This window comes from Denticeps clupeoides, chromosome 4 (assembly GCF_900700375.1).
Source record: "Denticeps clupeoides chromosome 4, fDenClu1.1, whole genome shotgun sequence".
Classification (NCBI taxonomy): domain Eukaryota; kingdom Metazoa; phylum Chordata; class Actinopteri; order Clupeiformes; family Denticipitidae; genus Denticeps; species Denticeps clupeoides.
The window spans coordinates 10,258,358-10,272,903 of record NC_041710.1 but is presented as its reverse complement, the minus strand read 5'-3'; the positions used below and the strand labels follow the sequence as shown (position 1 = coordinate 10,272,903).

At 42.9% G+C, this 14,546-nt stretch overlaps 1 protein-coding gene across 1 annotated transcript; it reads right to left on the bottom strand.

Annotated features, from left to right (window-relative positions):
- Positions 1-12: 12 nt before the first annotated feature.
- cdyl (chromodomain protein, Y-like) lies at positions 13-13,304 on the bottom strand. The gene is made up of 7 exons (XM_028975692.1): positions 12,777-13,304; positions 9,255-10,104; positions 6,450-6,712; positions 5,171-5,343; positions 4,767-4,977; positions 2,313-2,456; positions 13-1,835 (listed from the first exon to the last, which is right to left on the bottom strand). Exons 1-7 carry the CDS (start codon positions 12,798-12,800, stop codon positions 1,677-1,679), a joined length of 1,824 nt encoding a protein of 607 aa, XP_028831525.1. The 5' UTR covers positions 12,801-13,304; the 3' UTR covers positions 13-1,676.
- Positions 13,305-14,546: the final 1,242 nt, after the last annotated feature.

Below are 14,546 nucleotides of genomic sequence, written 5' to 3'. Positions count from 1 at the left end.
ACAGTCTGTACATAATGTGAAAGATGTTTATTTTGACCAGTTTGGTTGTTTCACAGCTCATTACATTTTAAAGTTTTTTTTTGTTTTGTTTTTTTTACATATTGTACAGTGTGTATATATATTTTTATAAATTATTTCTGTATATGTTCAACTACCAGACAAAAAGGTCCCATGACTGAAAAAATACTGTAACAGTATTTTATACTGAAGGCAATGCACATCATACACACACTTCTCTGTTCTGGAGGAGAAGACTCAGGGCGGGATTCACTCACTTGTAATAAACAAAAGGTAGTTTCTTTTAATCCATATAAAAGACATGTAGCAGAGTCGGCCAAAATATGCAAGATGAGTCATCTTGAAGTTCTCCATGCCTAGAGACCCTTCAGTAGATCACGCAGCTACAGCCAAAGGGGAAAAGAAAAATCCACTAGAAAGCAAATGGGACCATTGGAAAACAAAAACCCTTTTCGATTCAAACCAAGACTGACCCAATGAAATATTTCTTCATGAATGTATACAACAAAGGATAAGAATGCAAACTACAAGCTCTAATCATGAGACTTTCAATTCAGTCTCTGCCTTAAATATTTAAATACTTTGTATACTTTCAGCAAACTATAAATAATTTACACAATTCATTTCTCATGAAAACAGTAGTTTCTTTCCTTAACTGTTTCAGTTACCTACTTCTGCAGACAAGAGCTGCTTGAAAGGTGAAGGAAGCGCTTTTTTTTTTTCCAGATGTAAGGGGGGGGACTAAATTATGGGATTGGGAGGGGGGCATTGTACTGAACCAGGAAGAACACAATGGTGGCTTTACAGACTGTCAATGCTTGCTGCAGAAACATCCATCCATCCATGGTACCAAAGTCTTGCTGATCCCAGTGAACGTTTCCCCCCCCCCTACCCAATCAGCCAGGAAAGATTCAAGGCAATACCTTCAACGTCAGACTGAGACAGTACATGAAAAGCGGTGGTATTTAGCTAATTAAAAATTGCTTTAGACATTCTAATGAATGAAAAGCACATAAGCAAAGACTGCACTGTAACTAAAGACCTTATCACATTCTAAAAATCTACCTGTTACATGAGCAAGGAAATGAAAACATTTGATAAGTGTATCCTGTGAATTCTTTAGCAAAGAACAGTTTAAGAGAATCCTTCTTGCCTTCCCAGTGGTTCTCAGCAGTCTCTTTACTGCTTGACTGAAAGCAGTCCTGAACATCATCCCTGAAAAACAATCTTCTCCAAACACTCAGATGTGACCTGGACTGATGTATTGTTTTGGCCCACTAATGCATTGGAAGTCCTGGCAACATTAGTATGTCAAGTCACAAAACAAATTTGCAGGGGAAAAAAAAAAAAGGGGGGGGGGGCAAACAAACAAAACAAACTAACAAAAAAAAATCATCCCAGATCACCCCCAACCCTTCAGAGTGCACGCACATTACTACTAAGTATATTGTGGGTGGGATAAAAACTTATATCTGCAGGTAGGTGCAGGCAGAGAAAGCGTAGAGAACTGCGGCCTCCAAAGGGAGGCCGCAGTTTTGAGATTCCAGTCCAGTTTGCAGCAGTCTGACTACAAACCATTCAGTGTTTCTCCTGAGGCACTTTAAGGACGGACTCTCCAGAGCGCCAGAACGCTGAAGGGCCAGTGGCAACATTGTGCTTTAGAACTCGTCAGCCTTATTCTGCAGGTATTTCAAAATGGAGTCAAGGCCCTGAGGTGAACCCCACACTCTCTTTAGTGCCTCACACTCCCTTTCATTGGCATGTTCCAGGGCTGCCCGGTTGTTGGTCCGCACCAGCGCTTTGGACTCCTGCAGAACCTTACGGCACCACCACCGAGGCCACGGCAGCATCGAGAAGTGGGGAAAATAGAAAAGAAAAGAAAAGAAAAAAAAAGGGGAAAAAGGAAAAGGGAAAACAGAAAGAAAAGATGGTTTATGGATGTAGATGCACAGTTCCCTAAGAAAACAGTCAGAATTTTATTTTGAGCCATTGAGATCTGTACTGTATTAATATAAGCCATAGAAATAAAATGAAAATAGAACAGGATGAAACTGAACTGAAACAGCTATGTAAAAATCATACGTAGGCTCATTTGATGTAGACACAAGACCATAGGTAATGACCATGTGACAGGCATAAGTGAATGATCTTCAGTGAAACGCATTAAAACACATCAAATCAATAACACAAAAAACTGAGCAGAGCTTTGGGATGTGTGGATCATGTGCTGCGTGAGAGAAGAATGTAAAAAAGAAAATCTTAAAATTAAATGGGGGGGAAAAAGGATGACTTACAACTGAATTACAAGAGACTAGCTCCCTAATGCGCACCATGACCTCCTGAGTGAAGGTGCCGGGCCACAGCACCTGGGACACCAGGCCTTTAGCACAAGCCTCCTGGGCCGTCAGCTTCCTCCCATTCAGCAGCATCTCATTAGCCTGTGGGAGAGAGGCGGTGGAAACATGAATATATGACCACATAAGAAACTACAGTTAACAGAACAATGGAAATGTCAAGATGGTAAAGTCTGTGATCCAAATAAACATCAGTTCTGATGTGAATGCAACAGACTATAATGCTAATGACAATCCATCAAATTTAGTTTAGTTGTGTGGAAATAATTCACAGCGCATCACTTTTTCCACATTTTATGTTACAGCCTTATTCCAAAATGTATTAATTTAATTGTTTCCCTCAGAATTCTACACACAACACCCCATAAAGATAATATGAAAAAAAGTTTGAGGTTTTAGGGGAAAAGCTCAATCTTTGTCTCATCAGATGTCCAGGCGGACTGCCATGTGCCTTTTACTAGGGCGTGGGTTCCGTCTGGCCACTCTACCATACAGGCCTGATTGGTGGATTGCTGCAGAGATCGTTGTCTTTCTAGAAGATTCCCCTCTGTCCACAGAGGACCTCTGGAGCTCTGACAGAGTGACCATCAGGTTCTTAGTCAGGGAATGACTAAGGCCCAATATACAAATCATTGCATTAATTAGATGTCAGGCTACTTCTGATGTGTGAACAGATGGGTGAGAGAAAATAATGAAGCGATTTTTGGATGCTTTTTGAAACAAAGAAATTGATTTCTTTATGAAACAGAGAAGAAAAGAAAATGGACTGTGTGGTCGATAAACATTGAATAAATCAGAGCATTGTCCGTGTCTGGAATGGATGTAGTATATTCTTGAGTCTATAAGGTAACAATAATATAATAATAAGAAAACCTTGTTTTGATTATGAAATGGGTTTGACTAAAAGAAAAATGCTTTTGTTTGCTCTACTAGGTGCTTGTATTATATTGACTGGGTTAAATAGAATTGCATTACTGTCCAATATGTCCAATGAACTGTTTTTTCCCCCCACAGGTGGACTACAATTAATCTCAGATTGTTTTATTTCAAATAAACATTTTCATGTTGTCATTATGGGATGTTGTGTGTAGAATTCTGAAGAAAATAATTAATCCATTTTGGAATAAGGCTGCAACACAAGTCTCCTGCATACTGATAGCATCTCACAGATGTCCGCAAATTGAATACAATATCCCAGAAACTAGAGTAAGCAAACAAGAGTGTGCATCGCACACTTGAAAAAACAAAACAATACTAAATCGAGACAGAGAGAGAGAACATGTGTATCACTGTGTGTGTTGCCTGTTCAAGTAGCCCATGCTGGACAAAGGCACTCTTATTGGTTTACTTACATTTTAAGCCTATCAAAATAAACCAATCAGATTTCAGTGGGGTGGGCTTTTATTTAACTTTGAAGACTGAAGCAATGAACCAGGGTATCTGCAGGCTTAATGAAGCCAAATTTAAGACTTTTTAAGACCTTTTATGGCCACTTTAATCAAATTTAAGACCCTGCAAAACAATCAACTAAATTTTTTCTCGGCAGACTGCCCCAAAAAATATTAATTCAAAAAAACCTTTCACCTCTACAGGCTACAGGTTCTTGCAGTCTGGGCTGCTCAGGTGCTGGAATACAAACGAAATGCACACAGTACCACATGATGTGGTTTACTGTTTAAAAGGAATTAAAACCGAAATGGCTGAAGATGGCGTTGAAGATTGATAGTCATGGTTTAATATGTTAATAAATGGTTTATGTCCTCGGTTGCAGTCTGGCATTATCAGAAATATTGTGCTAAAAATCGATCGAAAAAACCTGAATCGTTCGATATGGGAAAGTACCATACTTTCCCATATCGAACAATTCTTTTTTTTATTGATTTTTATCAGTGGTTGCCTAGTGGGTAAGGAAACAAACTCATAATTTTAAGGTTGCCGATTCAAATCCTGAACTGCCAAGGTGCCACTGAGCAAATTACAGTCCAGACACACTGCTCCCTCGGGTGCCTGTCATGGCTGCCCACTGCTCACCAAGGGTGATGGGTAAAATGCAGAGTACATGTTTCGTTGGGTGCACATTGTGCTGTGCTGCAGTGTTACACAATGACAATCACTTCACTTTCACTTATATGTGATAGGAAAAAAAATCATCACCCAGGCCTACCCCTAATACACATGTAATAAAATTCACATTCATTGGTATAACTGTTCTTTGCAGCAGAGGAAAATATAATAAAATAATATGCAACCCCAACAGTTGAGATGTGTAATTTTTACAGTGTCACTATGTCAGTGCAATTTTATGATGATCTCCCAAGGAGATCATTAACCTAACAGTTAAAGTGATCATTACACTGTAATTGCACAACTAAGATTTCAAATGCGTTTACTGACCGAGGCCACACCCAGAATGCGTGGAAAGGTGATGGAGGAGCATGCGTCTGGTGTCTGTCCAAAGGAAGTGTAAGGTGTCTGGAACCAGGCCTTCTCATTGGCCCAGATCACATCACAGAGGGGCAGAATGGAGGCTCCCAGACCAATGGCCGGTCCATTCACTGCTACAATAATGGGCTTCTTGAACTGGATGAATGTATTGACAAATGTCCTGTGGAGGGGGGAAGTGCAATACAATTATACAAAAAGGCGGTGATGAACACAAATAAATAAGGTGAAGATGAACATAAGACAGAGACCATAAATTCAATGCAGACCAAGATGAAGCAGATTGAAAGACCAAAAACACAAAGACTATAATGAGAGGGGGGTGGGGAGGTAAAAACGACTATTAAAATAATTACCTGACTGTTTCAGCCATCTTTACGCTCTCTTTCTTCCGATCTTCTGTGAGGCGTCTTATGAAGTTCAGGAAATCAAGTCCAACACAGAAGACACTGCCAACTGCACTCAGGAGGACCAACTTGCTATCGTCAGCAGCTGCTGTTGCCATGGCACTCTGAACCTCCTTCATTACCTTGACAATCAGGGATGCAAATTAAGCAATTATCACTGTAACAAAGTGTAAAACGTTCACAACGGCCACATGATTGTGCCATGTTAGTTGCCTAATTAGTAGTAGATGCCTGGTTTGTACACTATTTGTTTAAAAAAAAAAAAAAAAAAAAAATTTAACACAAGAGTGTTTACATTGAATGGTTTTAAGTCTAATTAAAATTTCAGGGTCATAATTGGGTCCGGTTTCTATTCTGAGGTTCTGCTGCAGAATTTGTGCCCATTACAGTATTTACTGCAGCCCCTTCCTTGTATTGTTTATAAGAAGTTTCTAAACCTTGATCAAATATCCTGTGTCTCCTGCTTACTCCTAGTAGGTTCCTCCATATTCGTCTATATAAATTCTCTTTCCATATCTTTGTATTCTCCCACACCACATACAGCACTGTCGCAAGCCTGCCCTGAGGTCTGTTTATCCTATTTTAAGGATGTTACTTTGGCTCTGCTAGTGTAGCGATTACATGTTGTCCACTTGTTCCAGCTCTCTATGGTTTCTAGATATCAAAGGTCCTGTACAACCACTTTTTGGCAGTGAAGTGACCAATAATCCTACTGGTGTGTTCATTAGGATCCAGATGCACTCTAATATGACCGCAAAATCTTTGTGTCAAATTGTGGATGAGCAGTCATGTAAGAGTTTCACAAATGGCAAATGAATCTGGACTATGGAGCCACATCTGTCATTGTTTTTGAAGATGAAAACATGCTATAGTCCCTAAAAAGGTGAATGTGAGCAGCACCTGCAAAAAAATGGACCATCTCTCTTGTTCGTCTTCTCTTTTTAATTGGCCTATTCAGAGATAAGAAAGGTATTGTAGGATCTACAGCAGATGATGAGTAATGCAAGGTAGCTAAGAAGAAGGGTGTTCTTCTTGTTAACCTGGCAGAGATACCGGTCAAAATTCTTACTTCAAACATTCAGGACTGAGGAAGGACTAGATGCTATGGAAACCTCCCATAGGCACAGTGTAGCCTGATGCACCTGATGTACCATCAGGAATTCTCTCTGCATCACACTACGTCATTGACAAAACACCTAATAACCTTCAATATGGGTAATCAACTCACTTCAGGATTGAGAGAATTGTTCTCTGAGGATTTAGTTGAGAAGAGGATGTGCGTGAAGCCATCCTGCTTCTTCACCACAATGTCTCTGTATCTATAGGCACTCTCTGTCTGGCGAACACTGAAACGCAGTCGCTTGTCTATGGCCGTGCGCTCCTCAAATCGTCGTTTGCCCGACACCCCAGTGGCACTAGATGATCCAGTAACTGCACTCTGCATGCTAGCTGTCCCATTGGCTGGTAGGGCCTCCATGATGGTGGAAGTACCTTCAAAGATAGGAGAAACCAATGAGGATGAGCATTACAGGCTGGCATTACAGCTCCACAGTAGTACGGAAATTACCTCATAGAACCTGAACAAGTGGTAATTCCAGGGAAGATCCCAATCTCCAAAAGAAAAAGACTTTTGTGCCATTTAAGTGATATTTGATGTTGCCTGAATTATTTTCAATTCAAGCTCTTCATCAGGCTTTGACTCTTGTTAAATACTATAATCATGCTTTTCCACTGAAGTTGATAAAACATATTTTGGAATTTATTGTCCCCCAAAAGTGATCAAATTCACAATACAGGATGATGTAGACTCCCAAGGTAGTACAGGGCATATGGAGAGTAGTCACAGCACATCACTTTTCCCACATCCTGTTATGTTACAGCCTTATTCCAAAAAGGATTAAATGCATTTTTATCTCAGAATTCTACATGACAAAAAAAAAAAAAAAAAAGTTTACTTGAGGTTTTGGCAAATTTATGTACATAAGTATTTACAGTCATTTTCAACTCCTTCCACTAACAGATGATGGAGGCCACTGTGCTCATTGGGACCTATAAAACAGCTGATTTTTTTTTCTGCAACCTTCCCCAGATTTGTGCCTTGAGACCATCCTGCAGATCTACAGACAATTCCTTTGACTTCATGCTTGGTTTGTACTCTGACATGCACTGTCAACTGTGGGACCTTATACAGTGAAAGTGAAGTGATTGACAGCACAGCACACGGTGACACAACGAAATGTGTCTTCTGCTTTTAACCATCACCATGGTGAGCTGTCATGGGCAGCAATGACAGGCGCCCGGGGAGCAGTGTGTGGGGACTGTGCTTTGCTCAGTGGCACCTCAGTAGCAGCTTGGTGGATCGGGATTTGAACCGGCAACCTTCTGGCCGCTTCCTTGCCTTAGTCTGATTACCGCTTGCTTAACCGCTAGGCCACCACTGCCAGGTGTGGGCCTTTCCAAATCACGTCCAATCAACTGTTTTTTCCACAGCTGGACTCCAATTAAGGAGGCATCTGAGCTCAATTTTGAGCTTCATCCCAAAGGCTGTTATTACTCTTGCGCATGTTCTGTATTTTTAATGAATTTGCCAAAACCTCAAGTAAACTTTTTTCACGTTCTCATTATGGGGTGTTATATGTGGAATACTGAGGGGAAAATGAATTTATTTTGGAATAGGGCTGTAACATTACAAAATACTTTCTGAATGCACTGTACGTCCACATAGCAGTGAAGAGTCAAGCTTAACTATTAACTAGGGGTGTTGAAATGAATCGTATAATCGTTGCATCGCGATGCAGACGTGGGCGATATTGCATTGTAGGGGTTTTAAAATTAATCTTATAATCGATGCATCGAGATGCAGACGTGGACGATTTTGCATCGATGCAGTGCAGAACATAATCAATAATATCATGATGACGTGGAATTCAATTTCAGCCTGATCTGGGAACAGCGCCACTCCGGGTAGGAGTTTTACGCTGCACGTATTTTCACATGGCCAATTTGGACATTACACGTACCAAATATTACTGCTTTTAAGTAATACAAAATGAAATAATACAAGGACCTCGGTTCCTCTGCTTGGTGGAGATGTTGATCTGCATCAGGACCGGGGCAGACGATTAACTCTGCCCACAACATAGTGCCGTGTGCATTTAAAGGAGAACTACCAGTATATATAACTGTTACAAGGTGAGTGCGGACGTAACAAGTTTTTCTGCTCTGGAGCAAATCAGAGCGTCCACACAGGCGCACGAGACCGTAACTCTGGTATTTGGAAACATCATGTGACCATGTAGAAAATGGCTGGGATGCATCGCGATGCATCGATATTGAGGCACCGCTAATCGTAATCGAATCGAATCGTGAGACCAGTGAAGGTTCACACCTCTACTATTAACTAGTAACAATGTTAGAAAGATGGCAGCTAACAACTCTTTCTGGTCTGAATCACCTTTTTCAGCTTTTTTTTTTTAAAACAGTAAACCCCTATGTTTGTCATTATCATCATAACACAATAAACACGGAAATCCAATGGTTTCAATATTCTAAATTAGAATATTATTACACAAGGTTGCCGGGAATAAATTAAGGGGTCAAGTAATAGTAACATAGTACAATGGTGTGTGGGTCGGTGTTGAAATTAATGATTTAAATGATGCATCGCGTTGCAGAACATAATCGATTATATCATATTGGTAACTTTTCTGGTGGCGGCAGCGGTATAAAAATTCTCGTTAAAAAGCAGTGCCGGTAGTGACTCTTAAACCGCTGCACACCGTAACATATTTCGAATAGTTTCGACGTGGGATAGTGTTTGCTCTGCCCCTTCAAAACACCCTTATCAGCCTGAGTGTCCAGAGATCTACAACACGACATCACATTCGTCACCGAATCCTGAGACCAGCGAAGGTTCACACCTCTAGTATGTAGGCTAGTACTTTTAGTGTTCCATGAGAATGCTAATCCTGTTTTTTGGAGAACAGAAGAACATTGCGCTTTTTAAGACACAAAGAGTGATTTACAGCTGTACCTTTTCCGTTGAGAGTGCGTATGGAAGCAGGAGTGATTGGGACCTGAGGCGGGTGTAAGGGCGTCTGAGTACGGGGCCGAGTCCCCATGCGGGCCCTCTCCTCTCCAGGCCCTAAGAGGACCCCTGAAGGCTTCTCTAGTAAGGCCACCTCAGGGGGTACAGAGTCTGGTTCTTGCAACCCCTGCTCCAAGCTGTGGGCAGCCTCACTGGGCGACTCCTCCGAATCCGCTCGGCTGTTCATTGGGCTCTTAGGCACTAGGATTTTGATGCCAGACTTGGAAAGGTCCATACTCCGACGCATTGTACTGGGAGTTGCCGATAAACCCATGCTAGAAACATTACTGGGAGTAGAGATGCTGATATTGGTCGACCGTCTGAACTTTGGGTTGGACGGTGTCTGCGGCTCGTCCTGCTGCAGGCCCGTTTTAGAGTCCATGTTCCTTATGTCTGGGGTCTCCTGCACCTGCTTATTCACTTCCCCACTTGCGCTGGAAGCGACTGTGGCGGCAAGCGGTGACAAGTTCACGGTCTTTGCTAGTGTTGATCCACCAGCACTACTGTGTGGAGGAGGCCTGGCTAAATGCTTGCGAGCGTTGTTGCTGCTTTGGGAGGAGAAAGAAGAAGATGACTGACTGAGGGCGATGCTGGGAGAGCTTCGCGTGGAACGAAAGAAGGACCCTTCGCGTTGGCGTTCACTCAGATGCCGGTTGAAGTCGTGGATGAACTCCATACAGTTGGACAGGTGTGCTTCAGGCTCCCAAGTGTCCCCTTCGTAACCATAGCCCCGCCATCGGACCAGGTACTCCATCTTCCCCTTCTTGTTTTTCCTCTTGTCAACAATTTTCTCAACCTGATAGATGATATAAGCATTCAATAAAAAAAAAGTCTATTAGAAAATACATTTATTCAAATTATTTTTATTAAATGATTACAAAAATCTCAATGATCTTAGTACAGATCAAAATAGTGCATCAATGACTTTAAAAATTATATCACAGATATAAAATGTATAAGAAACTTCCTTCTGGTGTATGATTGATGGCAAACCCAAAACATTCTGCCTCTTCTCGAGAAATCTGGCCAGGATCCTTAAGAATTTCAATATTTCAAAATTGAAATGCTTGTCAGTAAGGAACAGAGCTACATTTTCTTCCTCTAAATACCTAGAAATTGATGCAGTAATGCTTTTCAGTTATGAAACAGACATGCCCATGGGATTACCCATGCATCAGTTTCATGTTGTCTAACCTTTCATTCACGTGCCTGAATCAAATCTCTGCCATGGCTCAAAACTATTTGATAATTATTAGTGTAATTCTGGCCTTTCTTCATGGATCAGGATACCGGTGAAATTCCCAACCCAAAATGATACGGATTGTGTACTGATAGGCAGACCGAATGCTAGCCCGCTCCAATGCTTTGATTCTATTGTTTGCACGAAAATGCGTAGCGGCGCGCAGCAGTCAAGGTTCAACAAATTTCAACTTTGACCACACAATGCCGCAGAGTGGCACGCTGCACAAAACCCTAACAGTAGTGCATGCAACGATTGGGCAAGTGGTACGGATTTGGCCCCGACAACCGCTCGTGCGGTCTGAAAACTGAAGTAGCTGATGTCCCTGTGTGATAGACGATCACGCTCGCCAATCAGACGTGTCCCATTTTAAAGCCACGCCCACGCAAGGTCGCTCACTCTCACCTCAGATTATGCTAGTTAGAGCTCAGTTCATATTTCAATGTACAGTTATGCTGCAGATTTTAATACACACAGTACACCAAATAATTGCTAATTAAATCGCAATATTTTTCTTAAATAAAAAAAAGCTCTAGGAAACATTTCTTTACACTGTCTCTGCAAGATGTAAACAATGGAACCTGGTTCAGAAATGGACTGCGTACTCTGGGCATATGCTCATTAGCATAAATACACCCCCCCGCCCCCAGTCCCAGCCAAAAATGGCACATAAAAGGCAGCTGTATTCGGTACTGTGTCGACACATTAACTTGGCATTAGGTACATGATGCTATTCAGGACCTTGGAGAACACAGCCATCTCTCTTACTCTGAAATGTTCCATTAGCTAGGAGAGCAACAGCACTGTTTAATGTAGATGATGGGCAAAGTGGAAAAATCTCTAGGAATAGCAAACATATCATGACTTAGTCACCAGGTAGTCTAAGAACAATACCAGTAAGCTGAGTTGTACAGATTTAATGATAGTTGTACAAGTATATCATGCCCAATTGTTCTGTGGAATAATATCTGTGGTTTCTCTTTTCTTAAAAAAACAAAACAAAGAAAAGCTTGAATATGCACTCTGCTGGTAAACCAACAACTCAATGACCGCATTCGAATAAGAGCGGATCGCCACAGTTAAGGTCGTATGAAAGCATATAATGGTCTTGTCCTTTGGGAGGGACGAGGTGGTTTGGTTAAATTTCCTGTTGTCACTTCAGTGGCTCCCACCATTTCCTGTTATGATTGTATAGCGATCCTATTAAAAAAATAATTGCCAAGACTAATTCGGGCAAAAAGTGGTGCGCTGAATGATCGTCCTCATACTCAAAGTTACAAGAAAGGAGGGGGGGGGGGTAACTTCATAAATGGTGTAGTCATAAGTCACCTTTTCACCTATTTGGAAGCAGGTCTGCGATGCCTGACGGTGGCATCGCCCCGTTGTGGAAAAGTCAGAAGCAAGAAGGCGGCGTTCGGCCGACGTTCTTATCCAGAACGACTTACGTACAGTAGTTAGGGGGACATTCCCCCTGGGGACACTCAGGGTTAGTGTAGAAAATGGGGTTCGAACCCGTGACTGTCGTTTTCTTGCGTTTTTTCCTCACTAGTACGAAACAAGGAACATAACCAAGACGACATTGTCAAAACGAACACAGGCAATCGGTTCAGACCGATTTTTCGGGGCTGAGGACTACGGTTGCTGGCACGATGGCCAACACCACAGCCACAAGAACGAGAGTTAATTCGCTGTACAAGTTTTACGGGACTACTTGGTGCCCCGCGTGTCGGTGTCCGCTGCAGCCCTGCGGGACATCGCAGGAAGTCGGCAGCGAGAGGCTTGGGCGAGGGGAAGCGACACAGTGATGCATGGCCCCCGTTTCGGACCGCGGGCCACCAGTTCAACCTGCTCGGTCGCTAACTAGCCCCGCACGGAAGCCTCGTCCCGCGGCGCGGTAGTAAAAAAAAAAAAAAAAAAAAAAAAAAAAAAAAAAAAGACGAAGACGACGACCGAATTCGGCTCCGGCAGACAAAACCGCCCTCGTCCCCCGCAGAAACGTGGCCGCACCAGCCCGTTCTCGGGCCCGAGTGCTGCGCTTAGCAACTTACTTTTGACTCGTCTTAGCCATGCTAGCGCTGGGCTGCTAACCAGCCAGTCAGCACCACCACCACCACCACCAGCACCAGCAGCGGCTCCACATGACGAGTCCCGGGGACCCCGCGACTGTACCGAGCAGCGCGGGACGGGAGGGGGGGGAGAGAGAAGAGTTGCGGAACTGAGTTATTTACCTCGTACAGCTCCTCCGAGGCCATGGTGGTCGGATGGTTCAGTCGACGTGCGGCTAATCCGGTCGGTCCGAAGACACCTCTTTCTTTCCTTCTTTTTTTTTTAAATTCTTCTTTTTTTTTGTTGTTGTCGTTTCTCCTCTAGTTGCGGTTGTCCCTTTAGCCTCTCCACCCAGCGCCACGCCGTAGTCAGCCCCGCGCCGCCGCCGCCGCGTCTCCCCGTTCGAGGCTGTGGCCCGACCTCGCCGCCGTCAACATTTAACGAACGTCGGCCAGCCGCTCCGACACTTTACTTCCAGCCGCGCAGCTCCTGCGTAAACTATGCGCAGCAGCGGGGTGCGCGTTGGCTCTGCGGAGCTTCCAAACTCCGCCGTACAGGAAGTCTTAATCGAGCTCAGATAAGAAAAAGACCCAGGGGGGGTGGGGGATGCTCTTCGACCTCCATCACTCCTGATCGGCGGAGTTAAAACCGAGGCGAGTTCCACTTCATCAGTCGACATTTTTTTTGTAGATGTCAATAACGCATATGGAATATGGACCACCAGGGTTTCAGAAGGCTGCATTTTACAGCTAAATTTGGCGACGTGACATGCCAGGGCGCCTGGTCTTCGAATCGTACACAGTTGTGTGTAACCTTTGTGCTTCTTGGCCGTCTCAAAGAACCAATTCTCGTTGGCTGGTTAATTTAAGCCACCGTCCTGTGGGAGTGTTGCATCCATCAGATTTTATTCTACCCCTGCCATATTCCTCGTATTTAAAACGAGGTCACGATGGTTTACATGTATTTATCTGGGGCAGGTTCTGGTGGATCACTTCAGCTAAACCACTGCACCACTTTCTCTTCAAGTTTCTGATCGTTAAATTCAATTAAAGTGAAGTCATTGTGATACACAGCAGCCCAGCACACACAGTGAAATGTGTCCTCTGCTTTTAACAATCACCCTTGGTGAGCATTGGGCAGCCATGACAGGTGCCCGGGGAGCAGCGTGTGGGGATGGTGCTTTGCTCAGAGGCACCTCAGTGGCACCTTGGCAGATCGGGATTCAAACCAGCAACCTTCTGATTACAGGGCCGCTTCCTTAACTGCTAGGCCACCACTGCACCTGTATCGCGTTGGTTTGTGGATTTTTATTCCCATACAAGCCATAAAATTGCACAAAATAAGCAACCACTACATTGCAAAGTTTTGGCTGTATGTATGATTGTTGATCATACAATATAGGACATTGATATTCATTAAAACTTGATGATCTATCTAATGTTATCAAGCAAGCAAACCTATAATTCTGGCCAGGAATGTATAAATGGGGTGAAGAAGATGCATCTCAAAAAAATTGTGAGTCTCCTATACCATTATTAATCTATCTAATTATACGTATACACAAAATAGTTATTTTAAGACAAAATTTCATCCCAATGTCTAAAAAAACAGTATTAATTAGTTTCAGTACTTCCCTTTTTAGCTGGTCGGTCATAGACAAGTTATACTTGGAAAAGCAGACTCTAAAAGAAATATTGAAAAACAATGAGCATGCCACAATGACTCTTTAACCTATTTTTTTTAAGCCAATTTGTCTAAATTTTGTCCAAGGGCAGACGATGCAAACACTGTGCTCTTCTAGACGTTCTAGAACTCACAGTGCATCTTCTGTCAGTGCATGGCTGTTACTACACCTCTCCATGACCTAATGGCCAACTGTGCACATCCCAGGACATTGGACACAGGGCGGGGACTCGCTCAGGGTGGGGTGCCAGACAACTGAATTCATTCAC

What these genes read in the sequence shown, in the direction of transcription:
- cdyl (XM_028975692.1), bottom strand. Translation starts at nt 12,800, where the DNA reads ATGGCCTCGGAGGAGCTGTACGAG. An exon ending in CCTCGGAGGAGCTGTACGAG is followed by an intron (nt 10,105 to 12,776) that starts GTAAATAACTCA and finishes ATCATCTATCAG; the next exon opens with GTTGAGAAAATTGTTGACAA. An exon ending in AAGATGGCTGAAACAGTCAG is followed by an intron (nt 4,978 to 5,170) that starts GTAATTATTTTA and finishes CCCCCTCCACAG; the next exon opens with GACATTTGTCAATACATTCA.